At 39.3% G+C, this 15,492-nt stretch overlaps 1 protein-coding gene across 1 annotated transcript in view; it reads left to right on the top strand.

Moving 5' to 3' along the window:
• LOC115214231 overlaps positions 1–13,286 on the top strand; it is a 15,248-nt gene extending 1,962 nt beyond the window's left edge. The window contains exons 2-4 of the mRNA XM_029783353.2: positions 6,161–6,306; positions 10,593–10,713; positions 11,697–13,286. Of these exons, the coding sequence (XP_029639213.1) occupies positions 6,183–6,306; positions 10,593–10,713; positions 11,697–12,651 (1,200 nt within the window). The 5' untranslated portion in view covers positions 6,161–6,182 and the 3' untranslated portion in view covers positions 12,652–13,286. The remainder of the gene's footprint in view (positions 1–6,160; positions 6,307–10,592; positions 10,714–11,696) is intronic.
• Positions 13,287–15,492: the final 2,206 nt, after the last annotated feature.

The raw sequence follows: 15,492 nt of genomic DNA, 5'->3' as shown, positions 1-15,492 counted from the left end.
TAAGCAGCAACTCCCACAGACAAATACCTCACATGTGTTGTCTACTTCAACGCCATCTCCTCCATACCCACAGATTCCTTGTTCCTTGCCAAACTCCGTTGTTTGACCCTAGCCAAGCCCTGACATGCTATTAAAGCATTCCAGCTGAGATTATTCCGGGGTTTTTTTTACCTTTGTTTTGGGGTTTTTTCTGTCCCCCACCCCACCCGGACAGTATATTTAAGTTCATGCATTCCTGTATCCTTTTGTCAAAAAACAGACAAAAAAGATGGTGGGCTGCTATTTCTAGGATACCAAGATACCACACAGAGGCCTCTTTCTTGGTTCGTTTCGTCAGCTAGTAAGGAACGAGATTTGTGTGCCGTTCACTTAGTTACTGACAGTCGTTCTTAATCGTGGTGTATTTGGTTACTAACTTGTACTAATACCAATCCTGTTCTTCCCCCAAACAAACCGGATCGGCCAACCAGCCACAGATAACTCTGCTCGGAGGGGAAAAAATTACTTTTCCCAATTAATTTGGGATAACTTTTGGAGGTATTCTTTGATTCTTCTATTCGTTTCAGTCATTTGACTGCAGCCATACTGGAGCACTGCCTTTTAGTCAAAGAAATCAACCCCAGGACTTATTCTTTATAAGCCTGGTACTTATTCTGTCGATCGCTTTTGCCAAACCCCTAAGTTATGGGGGATGTAAACACACCAACATCGGTTGTCAAGCAATGATGGAAGGATAAAGTCAGACACAAACACACACACACACATATAATGACAGGCTTCTTTCAGTTTCTGTCTACCAAATCCACTCACAAGGCTTTGGTTGGCCTGAGGGCTACAGTAGAAGACGCTTGACCAAGGTGCCACACAATGGGACTGAACCTGGAACCATGTGGTTGGTAAGCAAGTTACTTACCACACAGCCAATCCTGAAGTTTTTGTTGTTAAGCTGTCTTAAATTTTGTAAAGGATTTGTAATAATTAAATATGGTTACTTCGAAATTATTGCTTTCATTAATTTTTTCCAATGCAAATTTAGACCTCTTTCACAGGCTTGGCTGTGTGCTAAGAAGTTTGCTTCCCAACCACATGGCTCTGAGTTCAGTCCCACTGTGTGGCACCTATTATAGACTTGGTCCAACCAAAGCCTTATGAGTGGATTTGGTAGATTGAAATTGAAACTGAAAGAAGCCCATCAAATATATTACAGATATATATATGTGTGTCTGTCTGTTTGTCCTCCACCACCAAATGATACAACCAGTATCAGTGTGTTTGTGTCCCTATAACTTAGCAGTTTGACAAAAAGACACTAATAGAAATAAGTCCGGGAGTCAATTCATTCAAGTAAAACTTTTTCAAATGTGATGCCCCAGCATGGGCACAATTTAATAAATGGAACAAGTAAATGACTAAAAGACATTGTTACCGCAATTCTCAAGAACAACACTGTTGCAACTGCTCCACCACAACAGATTCTCAAACACCATCATTAGAAGAGTCTTTGGTGCACACAGCATCATGAGACGATGCCAATAGCATAGCTTGGGGGTGGGTGGCAGTCTGCCCTGGGCCACACTTTTATGGAGGCAGCATGCTTGGGCCTGCTGCATCAGGATATTGTGCTCACTCTCAGAGTGGTTGGCATTAGGAGGGGCATCCAGCTGTAGAAGCTCTGCCAGATCAGATTGGAGCTTGGTGCAGCCTCCTGGCTCGCCAGCCCTCACTCAAACCGTCCAATCCATGCCAGCATGGAAAGCAGACGTTAAACAACGACGACGATGATGATTTTAAGATTGTGGTTTCAAGACCTGGACTGGGCATAGCATTGTGTTCTTGAGCGAGACACTTCATCTCATGTTGATCCAGTCCTTTCAGCTTGCAAAAGTGAGGAACCTTACAGCAGACAGGGTGGCCACAAAGCCACGCACCATGGGAGATATCAAGTATGCTTTATTAGCAAAGAAGTAGGCAATCCATTACAAATGTTCAAAGTGTTGGCCATGGAGCTCTAAACAAGTGTTCATACGGAATTTGAAATTGCGATGAACCCTCTCAAATTACTCTTCATTTCCTTTGACTTGTTCACACGCTTCGACAATTCTTTGAAGATGTCCTTGGTCACAAATCTTTTCAGGATACACAAGGGATTTAATGAAGCCCCAGAAGAAAAAGTCCATGGCAGTTAAATCTGGTGAGTGTGGGGCCCATTCAATTGGCCCGTGACACCCGAGCCATCTCCCTGGAAAATGTTCATTTAGAAAACCACGAACCTGTAATGCATAATGGGGGGGTGGAGCCCCATCCTGCTGAAACCAGACAGGATTTCCCTTTCCAAGTGAATGCACGAGAGGCATCATCTAGTTGCTAAGCAGGTCCACATACGAATCACCTGTCACAGAGCCCTTAGAATAAAACGGTCCAATTACATGATTGTGCCAAATCCCACCCCATTCCTTTGCCCTCCCCACTGCCGCCTTGTTGATTATCTGCCTCCATCCAATGAGGATTGGTTTGTGAGTAATATCAGCAGCTGTGAAAAGAGATTTTAAAAAAAGTAAGAGAGAATGTTAATTTCCCATATTGCAGGAGGGTGCGTGACTTTATGGCTTCCCTCAAGTGTATGTCACAGAATCCAGGAAACCAGCCTTATGAGCCTATGACTAAGGGAGGACTTGGTGGCTTGGAGGCAGGGTGCAAACACAAGGGTTTCTCCACGAGGGCATCTGACCTCCCTGTGCCACTGGACAGCACAAGAAGTGAAGGAACAGTAATATAAAGCAATTGACACTAGCTTACGTAAGCGGTCGAGTTAAGTACAATAACTATTTACCATACATCACTTTCTGCTCCATGCACCCGGCTATCACTTACATGACAGGATATTAAGCCATCACCATCATCATCATAACAAACCCATCAGCAAAGAAAACATTACCTTCGCAAACTTCAAAATTGCACAACTAAACAGGAATTGTAGTTTTTAGCCATCGGCAACTCCACTATCACAAAATGTATAGACACAAGAGTAACACTAATAAAGGAGGCGTGTGGAAGAATCGTTAGCACGATGGGGGAAATGCTCAGCAGTATTTCGTCTGTCTTTACGTTCTGAGTTCAAATTCCACCAAGGTCAACTTTGCCTTTCATTATTTCGGGGTCAATAAATTAAGTACCAGTTGCATACTGGGGTTAATCTAATCGACTGGCCACAAAAAATTTCGGGCCTTGTGCCTAGAGTAGAAAAGAATACAAATAAATGTGGAGGCACATGGCTCAGTGGTTAGGGTGTTGCACTCACGATTGCATGATTGTGGTTTCAATTCTTGCTCCAGTCTGCTCAGAATAATCCTCTGATGGACCAGCTTTCCATCCAGTGGGAGAATACATCCACCACTGAACCTGCAGAAAATGGCCTTTTTTGCGTATGGTTCAAGAACATTCTTTTTTGTTTTTTAGACATTAAGGAGAAATATTTTGAATGCTTCTGAATATAAAAAATCCCACAAAACAACTTGAAAAATATCACAAAAATGATACTACATCATCATTTTATGTCCATGTTCCATGTTGGTAGGGAGTCAGATGCTTTAACAGGATCTGATGGGCCCAAAGACTGCATCATGTTCCAGTGTCTTTGCCATTCCATGAAATGTTTCAAGAACCATATTTCAGTAAAGTAACTCCCATTTCATTAAGATTCTTTTAATGTTAATGCCTGGACCATTAATTAGCTTAAATGACGAGAATAGCCAGGGATTAAGTACATTATTTACATTTGACGGATATTTGTCCTTATCTTGTTTGTTGCCAACACAACGTTTCGGCTGATTTACCCTCCAGCCTTCATCAGGTGTCTTGGGGAAATTTTGAACCTGGGTTCTCATTCATAAAGTATTTTTCGATGTTGTTGTTAGGGTTGGGGAGCTTGACAAAATTAACTAAATTAGCATAGAATAATGGTTTCATATCATCATCACTGCCTGGAATTGAACTTGGAATCTTGGGGTTAACCACTATGCCATATGCCCATGGGCAATTATGAAGTGAATTTTTAGGGCTTATAAATGTAATATTTTCCTATCCTTCTTAATACCGGTTTCCATAACATTGACAAATACCTTAGGAATGAAAACCCAGGTTCGAAATTTCCCCAAGACACCTGAGAAGGCTGGAGGATATATCAGCTGAAATGTTGTGTTAACAACAAATAAGATGAGGACAAATATCCATAAAATGTAAATAATGTACATAATTCCTAATCTCTTAAATATAGAACTGTATTAGCCAGGGATTATCTAAAGAGAAAACCAAATTTTCTAATTATTTTGTTTTTGTATTTGGTTTGCAAGATTCTTCATGTGAATTCGTGTGTTGAAACAGACCCTGTTGTGTCTTGGGAGAGTCATTATGCCAAGGATAAACACACACACTGGTTCTCTTTCACTTCTTTTATTATTAGTCAATCTATTAAACCATTTAATTAATCGATTACTCGATAAATTGATCGGTCAATCAACCAAGTACATTTTTTGAGTCTTTAATCTTAGGACAACAGACATTGTTACAAGAAGGTTGTAGCCATCTTAAGTCAGAATGGTGATTGAAGGATTATTTAAACAGAGCTCACTGAATCAACTCGGCAATGGTAACTTTTCTCTAAGCAGGCCCCTTACAAAGTGATCTGTACCTGGGGTTTTAAACTGAGGGCATCCATATGCCTCTGTGGAAATGGGAACCAAAGGCTGGAGCTAAGAGTTACTCTACAGGGTGACCCCAAAGTGGGTTTACAGTTATCCCGTAGGCACTTTAAATTTCTTTTAAAACATTTTATTACATTTAAATTTCTCTCTTACAAACTGAAAAGGAAGCTTGACAAAATTAACTGAATTAGCATAGGATAATGGTTTTCGATCGTGGCCGTTGCCAGCCTTGCCTGGCACGTAAAAAGCACCCACTACACTCACGGAGTGGTTGGCGTGAGGAAGGGCATCCAGTTGTAGAAACTTTACTAGATCAGATTGGAGTCTGGTGCAGCCTTCTGGCTTCCCAGACCTTGGTCAAACCGTCCAACCCATGCTAGCATGGAAAACGGACATTAAGCGATGATGATGATAATCATCATCATCATCGTTTAGCATTTGCTTTTCATGCTGGCATGGGTTGGACAGTTTGACTGTGGGCTGGCAAACCAGAAGGCTGCACCAGGCTCCAATCTGATCTAGTAAAGTTTCTACAGCTGGATGCCCTTCCTCACGCCAACCACTCCGTGAGTGTAGTGGGTGCTTTTTACGTGCCACCAGCACGAGGGTCAGTCAGGCAGTACTGGCATTGACCATGCTTGAATGGTGCTTTTTACATGACACCAGCACAGGAGCTAGGCAGGCGACACTGGCAACAACTACACTCAATGGTGCTTTTTACGTGCCACTGGCACGGAACCACTCAGGTGGCACTGGCATCGTAGATTTTTATAATTAAGATCAAAGCTGTTAATATATGAGTTCAAATAACTGTAAACCTACTTTTGGGGCCACCCTGTATAAATTCTATTAGTGGCTGCGTGGTAAGAAGTTTGCATCCCAACCACATGGTTCTGGGTTCAGTTCCACTGCATGGACCTTGGGCAAATATCTTCTACTAAAGCTTCAGTAAAAAATAAAGATATATGACAAAATCTTGCCAAACCAAAAACAGCCTTCTTATATCCATCCTTGTTCTGTTGTTGCTCATTCTTATGTAAAGTAAAACCAAACTCTTCACGTCCTTGGAAGCCACTTTACCATTCTCTAGTAATGATGATTTCAACAGCCAGGTGATCAGAGTATGGGGACATGGTTGACAATCTTTTGCAGGTTTTAAATTATAAAATGCTTTAAAATCCCTGCTTAATGTAGGCATTCAACCTTCTAGAAACGGCAAACAAGATTTCCCTGAATGTCAAATCCTACCAGCTTAAAAGATGGGAAACCATCACCTGATTTTCATACATCATATCTGAAAATAGACCAGATGGGCAAGGTTGGAACATCTTTGATTATAGCTCTGCTTGATCAGGGCTGACATGAGGTGGTGTGGGCTAAACAGCAATAACAACAACAACAGCCATTTCTAAACTATTTTGAATTTACCTGATTTTACCTTTTCCGTCTTTTCCTTTCAGAGGCTCGTTTGAAACTAAACCTATGGGCAATTTGATTAAGAAAATCTCCCCACCGTCTGCGAGTTACGAAGTTATATTACCTCCCTATCAGAAACCATGGCAACTTCTGTTTTCTGGAGATAACCATTCCTGGGACTCAGTAGCAAGTAAGTAACTGCATTCTTGAATTAACTTATCATCTTCATCGATTAACATCTGCTTTCCATGCCGGCATGGGTCGGACAGTTTGACTGGAGCTGCTAAGGCCAGTTGCTGCACCAGGCTTCATGGTCTGTTTTGTTATGTTCCATGGTTTTTTCCCAAATGCCGACCACTTTACAGAGCATAAAATGGGAGCTTTTTATGTGGCACCAGCACCAGTAGGGTCACCAAGTAACTTGCAAGGCAAAAGGCCCCATCAGCTGGGAAGAAAGGTGTGGTAGTGAGGTGGGGTGGCACCCTGACCCAAGGCTCAGAGTAATCCTTCATTGCAAACATTGGGGTCAGGTTTCTAGTCCATGAACGACTTCTCTGTAACCATCATCAATCTCAGAAGCCTTGCAAACGGTCAAAGACTGTGTCTTTGACCTTCCGCTTCAGACTAGATCATATAAAAATAAAGTAAGTGTTATAAAAATTATATTTCCACATTCCCCTTCAGACCTCATCCATTCTTTCAGTTTTACGTCCATTTTTCCATGACAGCATGGGTTAGACTGATGAGGCTATATAAGCTGTCATAGAAGCACTTAATTCTGGCTGCACAATTCCTTACAGCTGAAACAGCTCTTGTCATTCATTTATCAATTAATACCTACAGACTCAGGAAACGGTGGTGAAGCACGATCTTTGAATGTTGGGCCTCACGGAGGTGAGGACTAGTGACTGAGACCTTTGGAGATATGCTGTTCTTGAGAAACCGTGGTCGTGACCGTTGCCAGTGTCATGTAAATGGCACCCATACTGGTGGCACATAAAAAGCATTCGTTGCACTCTTGGAGTGGTTGGCATTAGGAAGGGCACCCAAGAGTAGAAACCATGCCGAGTCAGATTGGAACCTCCCCAGCTTACCAGTTCCAATCAAACTGTCCAACCCATGCCTGCAAGGAAAGCGGACAATAAATGAAGATGGTGATGATGATGATGATATATATATATATAGGTGCAGTCACGGCTGTGTGGTAAGAAGCTTGCTTCCAAACCACGTGGTTCTTGGTTCAGTCCCACTGCATGGCACCTTTGACAAGCGTCATGACCTGTAGCCTCAAGTTGACCAAAGCCTTGTGAGTGGATTTGGTAGGCAGAAACTGAAAGAAGTCTTTCACATAGTGAGTGTGTGTGTATATATGTATATATTTATGTATATGTATGTATATGTATGTATATGTATGTATGTGTATATATGTATATATATGTATATATATTTGTATATGTATATATGTGTATGTATATATATATATATACACACACACACACATATATACGTCTGTATATGTATGTATGTGTGTGTATATATATGTATGTATACGTGTATTTATATGTATATATATGTATGTATATGTATATATGTATATATATGTTAACAGTCCATGTGTAGTTACATTTTTGAAATATATATATATATATATGTAGGTGCAGGAGTGGTTGTGTGGTAAGAAGCTTGCTTACCAACCACATGGTTCCAGGTTCAATACCACTGCATAGTATCTTGGGCAAGTGTCTTCTCTTATAGCCTTGGGCCGACTAAAGTCTTGTGAGTGCATTTGGCAGACGGAAACTGAAAGAAGCCCGTCCTGTATGTGTCTGTGTTTCTCCCCTCATCATTGCTTGACAACCAATGCTGGTGTGTTTACATTCCCGTAACTTAGCGGTTCGGCAAAAGAAACCGAAAGAATAAGTACTAGGCTTACAAAGAATAAGTCCTGGGGTCGATTTGCTCGACTAAAGGCGGTGCTCCTGCATGGCCGCGGTCAAATGACAGAAACAAGTAAAAGAATTATATACACACACACACACACGATGGGCTTCTTTCAGTTTCCGTCTACTAAATCCCCACAATTAGTCAGCCCGAGGCTATAGTTGAAGACACTTGCTCAAGGTGTCACACTGTGGGACTGAACCCGGAGCCATGTGTCTGGAAAGCAAGCTTCTTACCACACAGCCACGCTTAAGACTAAAAATGCAAATCATTGAATATATCTTTATATATAAAAGTAAGGTTGTTCTACGATTTAGATTCCTAACTACTCCCACATTTTGCAGTGCAGTGTAACCAAAACCGGGTATCTTATAGTCGTGATTCACACCGAGCCCTTCTGGGTATTAGCGCGCGTCTACGATGAGTCTACGATTTTAAAAAAAATTTACCATTTTTTTCCATTTTAATGCATTTTTTCGCTATTATATAAGGGAAGTAACTCTCTAAAAATATCTACGATGAGTCAACGATTTAAAAAAAAAATTTACCATAATTTTTTTTCCATTTTTAATGCATTTTTTGGCTACTTTTTGGCTATAACTCTCTAAAAATGCTTATATAGTTATTTCCCTTACAAACCCGAGCAACGCCGGGCGATACTGCTAGTTAACAATAAAAACACGTTTCATGGTTATTTGTATATTTTGTATTCGTTATATAAATCTTGATACAACCTCAGAAGTTAAGCTGCTGAAATAACCCAGAATCTCTCTCTCACACACACACACACACACAAAGGAGGGGGTAGTTAGTCGTGGCGGCTTTACGAGGCAAGGGAAGTAACCTTCTGTCATAAACTAATAAAATATTTCGTTTTGGGATTTGGTTTGCCAGATTCTTTATATAGGTTCGTGTGTTGAAGCATATTTTGTTGTGTCTGGGGACAATAAAAATAAGAAAAACGTGGAAATTTTTACCGGTGAGTGTGTTACATAATAAGGCACAAAAAGAAAATGACTCTCCCCAGATACAATATAATAAAACATTACTCTTTACTCTCTTTACTTGTTTCAGTCATTTGACTGCGGCCATGCTGGAGCACCGCCTTTAGTCGAGCAAATCGACCCCGGGACTTATTCTTTGTAAGCCCAGTACTTATTCTATCGGTCTCTTTTGCCGAACTGCTAAGTAACGATGACATAAACACACCAGCATCGGTTGTCAAGCAATGCTAGGGGGACAAACACAGACACACAAACACACACACACATACATATATATATATATATATACATATATACCACAGGCTTCTTTCAGTTTCCGTCTACCAAATCCACTCACAAGGCATTGGTCGGCCCGGGGCTATAGCAGAAGACACTTGCCCAAGATGCCATGCAGTGGGATTGAACCCAGAACCATGTGGTTGGTAGGCAAGCTACTTACCACACAGCCACTCCTGCGCCTATTGATAAATAATAAAAAAAAAATTCATTTGCCTAAAAGCTGTCCTCTATGGCCGTTCGTGGGTAATTCTCCATCTTACACCACAGCTACACCTTAATGTATTTAGACACTCGTCGCTCTACCTAATACCTTCAAATCATTTACCCCAGCACCCTAACGAAATAAGGACAGACATTGTACAGGCTTCCCCAAGATATCCAGTAAACACGGGTATATTCCACAGTGTTCTCCTGCATGTGGAACAATATGGACCCTTTGCCAGGTGTACCCTTAGAATCAGTATGTCTCGACCATTTTTTAGCTATAGACCCCCTTCGGTTCCCATTTTACTTGGATGGTTTCTCATAGCCATTTAATACTTAAAAATCCTTTTGATGTATATATTTTGAGTGTTGGGCCTCACGGAGGCAGTGACCAAGAAGCCCCAAGACCCATCAAGCCGAACAACATCGCAGTCGTGGCAGATACCCGTGTCACGCAAATTGGCACCCGTGCCAGTGACACGTAAACGCACTTTGGTGTCACGCAAATGACACCCGTGCCAGTGGCACGTAAAAGCACCCATTACACTCTTTGAGTGGTTGGCGTTTGGAAGGGCATCCAGCCGTAGAAAACCACGCCAAATCAGACTGGATCCTGGCGCAGCCTTTCCAGCCTGCCAGCCCAGTCAAACCGTCCAACCCATGCCAGCATAGAAAGCAGATGTTAAATGATGATGATGATGAAATATTGGGAATAATATAAAAAATTGTTAAAATATTTTGTGCAATGGTGTTTTTCTAAACTGTTATGTTACACACACACACACACACACACACGTTTGTCTTTATGTTCAGTTACAATAAAAACAATCTTACGTTAATCTGAAGTGTTACTCTGTACTTTTGTTGAGTACAAATTTATTATTCTTAAACAAGTATGCTGTTGACAGTGACTTCAAAGTTTCAGCCAGGTAAGCCTCCAACCCATGCTAGCATGGAAAACGGACGCTAAACGATGATGATGATGATGATGATGATATAATATCTTCACACTCCCATTAATTGCCTTCTTCTTTCTCTCCTCATCCAGGTTCTTATGGTTTCCAAAACTCTCGTCGCTACTGCTGCAGAGATGTCGACTGTGATGGATCAGTTTGTTCACGTTATGTACGTATTCTCTTTCAGAAAGGAACCAAAAATCTAGAGATTAGGTAATTACATTTCTCAATACTTTTCATTGAATTTTTCACACATTTTTGGTTTTCTTTTTTTACCTTGTACGTGTGTGTGCATGTGTGTGTGTGTGCGTTCATATGTGTGTGTGTGTGTGTGCATAGCACCATTCTATATTCTCAGACTTGCTTATTTCTCTTTCTTATTCAATATAACTCATTCACTCTTCACTTCTTGGGCATTATTCTATGTAATACACGAACGCTTTTGGCCACCTTTTCTGATGAGTAATTTACACACACACACACATACATATATATAGTTATATATATATGATGATGATGTACAAGTTTACTTTGTATTGTCTATTAGGATTCCTGAATCTTCTTATAGAATGATCTCCCATGCAAGGAAGCAAATTCAGTTCCTATATAGAATAATATTTTTCATCCTAAGGAGTCGTTAGCACACTCAGACAAAATACTGCTAAGCATTTCGCCCGCCACTAATTTCTGAGTTCAAATTCTGCCAAGGTTGACTTTACCTTTCATCCTTTCAGGGTCGATAGATTAAGTACCAGTTTGAGTACTGGGGTTGATGTAATCAGCTTGCCCCTTCCCGCCAAATTTCAGGACTTGTGCCTATAGTAGAAAAGAATATTTTTCATACTGGCCTCCATTTGGTTTGGAATCTTAAAAGGAGTTTTACACCTGTACATAATGACCTTAGCAGACCTAATTACAATGATGCCTCATAACTTTAGAAGATCTCTAATTTGTCTAATCACATTGACAATAGTGTTTAATGCACAAAATTAACAAATTAAAATTTCATCTCTTTGGCCATTCGATTATTTAAAACAGTGGAAAAGTAGCAGATTGTTACATGAATGAAATAAATGTACCAAAATGGTAAGATTTATGGAATCAAGAAGTACATATTATTGTGTTGTTTGATTGTTTAACAAAGAAATACAAAATTCTTGATGAATTTGATTGTTTTTCCTTTATCTATTTAACAGGTACAAATCATTGAAAATTTTAATTTCCTGCAGTAATAAAAGTGAACTTGCAGCTTTTGTGAATGATGACTACGAAATCAGTAGCGTTGCCCTTTCCTGCCGGGACCATCTCATCCTTCTCATACTCCACAGACAACAAGGAATTGTAAACCAATTTGCATTTCCTATTGTAGACATACAACAAAAGAAGACCCTTGGCATCATGTTATCTCCAAAGGAAAATATGACTATTGTTAATGGTGACATCACACCCGACTGCTCTCGTACGGCTATTCTTTTCTTCTCCTTTTCTGAAGTTAGTAAAACATCAAGCTATGATTTGTATATATATTCTCACGAGACTTTTCAAGTCCTCAACATCATTACCCTGAATCACGCTGTTCAACCATACGTTGCCTTTGACCCTCGTTTCAGGTGGTCTCGTATTGCTGTAGCCAACTACGAGTGTCGAGCAACCGGCGTCTGTAACGAACTTGTCACTTATTCTTTATCCGAAATGGGAATTGTTGTACGCAGCAACTTGTGTCTACCTGTTCTGTTTGGCAGCAGCCGCTTTCATCTCTCCTACAGCAAAGACGGAACTCTACTTATTGTTCAAAAACTTACTGACAACCGTTTTGGGGTCACAGCTTTCTCTGATATATATTTGTTTAACGCCGATACAATAACGTTACTTAAGTATTTAACATCGTGTCTTCCTGGTTTAATAAGAATATGTCGTGTTAATTACCAACTCGCATTTTCCCGCTGTGGCAGCTACATGAGGGTCCTTGATCACAAACAGAGTTCCGATGAAGTTAGTATCCTTGTTTATCAGATGCCACGGATCCTGAACTTACAAAGTCAATGTCGAATAGTCATTCTCCAACATCTTTCCAGAACTTGTGACGTTGATATTCTACCTTTACCTTCTGTTCTCAGACAATACCTTAAATTTCAGCCAATTTTTCGGTGACACATTTTCATTCTACTCCTTGATGCCTTCAGTATTTATTTATATTTTCTGACTCTTTCCATTCAATCATTCTTCTTCATCTTCTTCTTATAATAATAATTATTATTATTATCATCATCAAGGTGGAAAGCTAGCAAAATCATTAGCAAGACAGACAAGACACTTAGTGGCATTTGTCCCAACTCTTTGCCTTCGGAGTTCTAATTCTAAATTCTAGTTAAGTGCTGGAGTCGATGCAATCAAATTCCCCTTCCCCTCAGGATTGCTGGCCTTGTGCTGAAATTGGAAACACTTATTAAGGCACCAAGCTGGCAGAATCATTAGTGTGTTGGATAAAATGCTAAGCAGCATTTCTTCAAGTTCCTTACGTTCTAGTTTCAAATCCTGCTGAGGTCAGCTTTGCTTTCTGTCCTTTTGGGGGGGTCAATGAAATAAGTACTCCTCAAGTACTGGGTTAATGTACCTGATCAGCCCCCCCCCCCCTGCTCCAAACACCAGACAAAATGTTCAATGGCATTTCATCTACATTTTCAGGTCAACATTGCCTTTAACCTTTCCGATACCAACCCAGCTGAAATTGCTTCTGGCTCTGTTGTACAAATGTCTTGTTTTCATAAGTTTTGAATTAAAATCTTCCACCAAACCCTAGTCACAATTTATGTTCCTAACATTAGCTTAATGATAGCTAAGTTATTTTACTAAATTCTTTGTTATATTTAAAATTAATTAAAAGTAACACAGAGCATCTCAAAATAAATACAATAATGAAAGGGTTAAAAAATATAATAGAGAAACTATTCTTAACCCTTTTGATACCAACCCAACTGAAAGTGCCTCTGGCTCTGTAGTACAAATGTCTTGTTTTCATAAGTTTTGAATTAAAATCTTCCACCAAACCTTAGTCACAATTTATGTTCCTAACACTAGCTTAATGATAACTAAGTTATTTTACTAAATTCTTTGTTATATTTAAAATTAATTGAAAGAAATACAGAGCATCTCAACAGAAATATGTTAACAAAAGGGTCTTTTGGGGTCAATGAAATAATTCCCATTTAAGATAGGTCAATATAATCAACTAAACCCCTTGCACAAAATTTCAGGCCTTACACCTATAATAATAGAAAGGATTATTATCATTAAGTAAGGCTTAATAATAATGCTTAGTGGCATTTCGTACATCTCTGCATTCTGAGTTCAAATTCAGCTGAGGTTGACTTTACCTTTCATCCTTTCAGGGTCGATAAAAATAAGGACCAGTTGAACACTGGGACTGATATAATCGCGTTATCCCCACCCCACCCCTGTCCTGAACTTTCTAGCCTTAATTTGAAATCATTATTATTATTATCATCATCATTATTATTATTAGTTTTGTCTTAACTTTCCTATCTCCAAGACATGAAAAATTTTCCCTTATTTAAAATCTCACTTTTTTAAGATGGAACCTAGTCTTGACTATTCATTTACATACAACACCCAACTCTATTTTATTTATTGTTGATGGCCAAACTAAACTGTTAGTTTTAAACACATTGAATCCAGCACATTGTACAAACTGGAGACTAAGAACCTAACTGACATGAATTTCAAAATTAGCAAAGTATCTCCACTCATCTGCCAGAAAGATCGTCCTTTTTTGGATCTAATTTCTTACTAAATGAATTGATAAAATGTAATCCAATCTTCATTACTATGGAAAAGTAATTACAGGTGGAATTTAATCAACGAGAAGATGAAATCAAAAGAATGGCTGTATCTCTCTTCTGCTTCTAGTTTGTATCTTTACCATAATTCTTCCTTTAAGTATTCGTTTCAGTCTAAACATTATTGTACTTTATTTTATTTTATTCCAGTTGTTATTGTTTTTTGGTTCAATCTAGTCAAAAAGCTTTATTTTTGATTTCTTTCCATTTTTCTTTTTTTTTCTTTGTACCAGAGAAAATATCACAGATAATAATATATTTTCAAGACTAAATAAAATAAAAAAATAAAAATAAACACTTGTTATAAAGAAATAAATTTAATTCAAAACAAGACAACAGACAAATTTTGAAATTTTGTTTACATCCTACAAGCAGCTTTCGACCGTTTCCAACGAAAGAACTATTTTTTAAAACAAAATATTTACATGTTATTATTTATAGCTTTATCTACTTGGAGTTCTACCGTTAAAAATTTTGAAATATTTGTATTAATTGGTAAATTCTTGCTGATGACCAGAAGAGAGGAAGGCAGTGATGCAAGGAGAGATAACTCTTCACATTTCTTACATTTTATTATTCAGAAAATGTTTCTATCTCGAACGAACAAAGTTTAAGCAGGGAGTCGGGAAATTTTCTTTCTCCCTTCTTTTTTGTTTTCTTGAAATGATTTCAGTTGTGTTGTTTTTGTTTTAAATTATGAAACTGGAGAGACGATGGTGGATTTCTGTCATTCGATGACGAAGAATTCATTTCTTTCGTCAATTGAATTATCTGCCCCTCATTTAACGTTTTCGTAGCCGAATACTGCTTGGACAAGTCCTACCCTTAGAAGCAACTAATTCTTGAACGGAATCAGTTCGTCGCAGTGTGTTACAAGGCTCCACCCGTTGAATTAGGGATAGAATTCACTCGACGAGCGTTTTATTAATGCCATGAACCCGATTTCACTCACAAGCCAAGAGGTAATCCGAAAACGACATCGGCCCAAGATGCCAGGCAGTGGCATCGAGCTTAATATCTCATAGTTGCAAAGCATCCCCGCCTACATCAGCGTCTTCATTTACCGTCCATCTGCCATGCTTGTATGGGTTGGACTCTCCTACATGACCAACCAGTCAGAAGACTGTATTGTACA

Source organism: Octopus sinensis, linkage group LG7, assembly GCF_006345805.1.
Source record: "Octopus sinensis linkage group LG7, ASM634580v1, whole genome shotgun sequence".
Lineage (NCBI taxonomy): Eukaryota > Metazoa > Mollusca > Cephalopoda > Octopoda > Octopodidae > Octopus > Octopus sinensis.
This window is presented reverse-complemented; position numbering and strand designations above follow the sequence as displayed.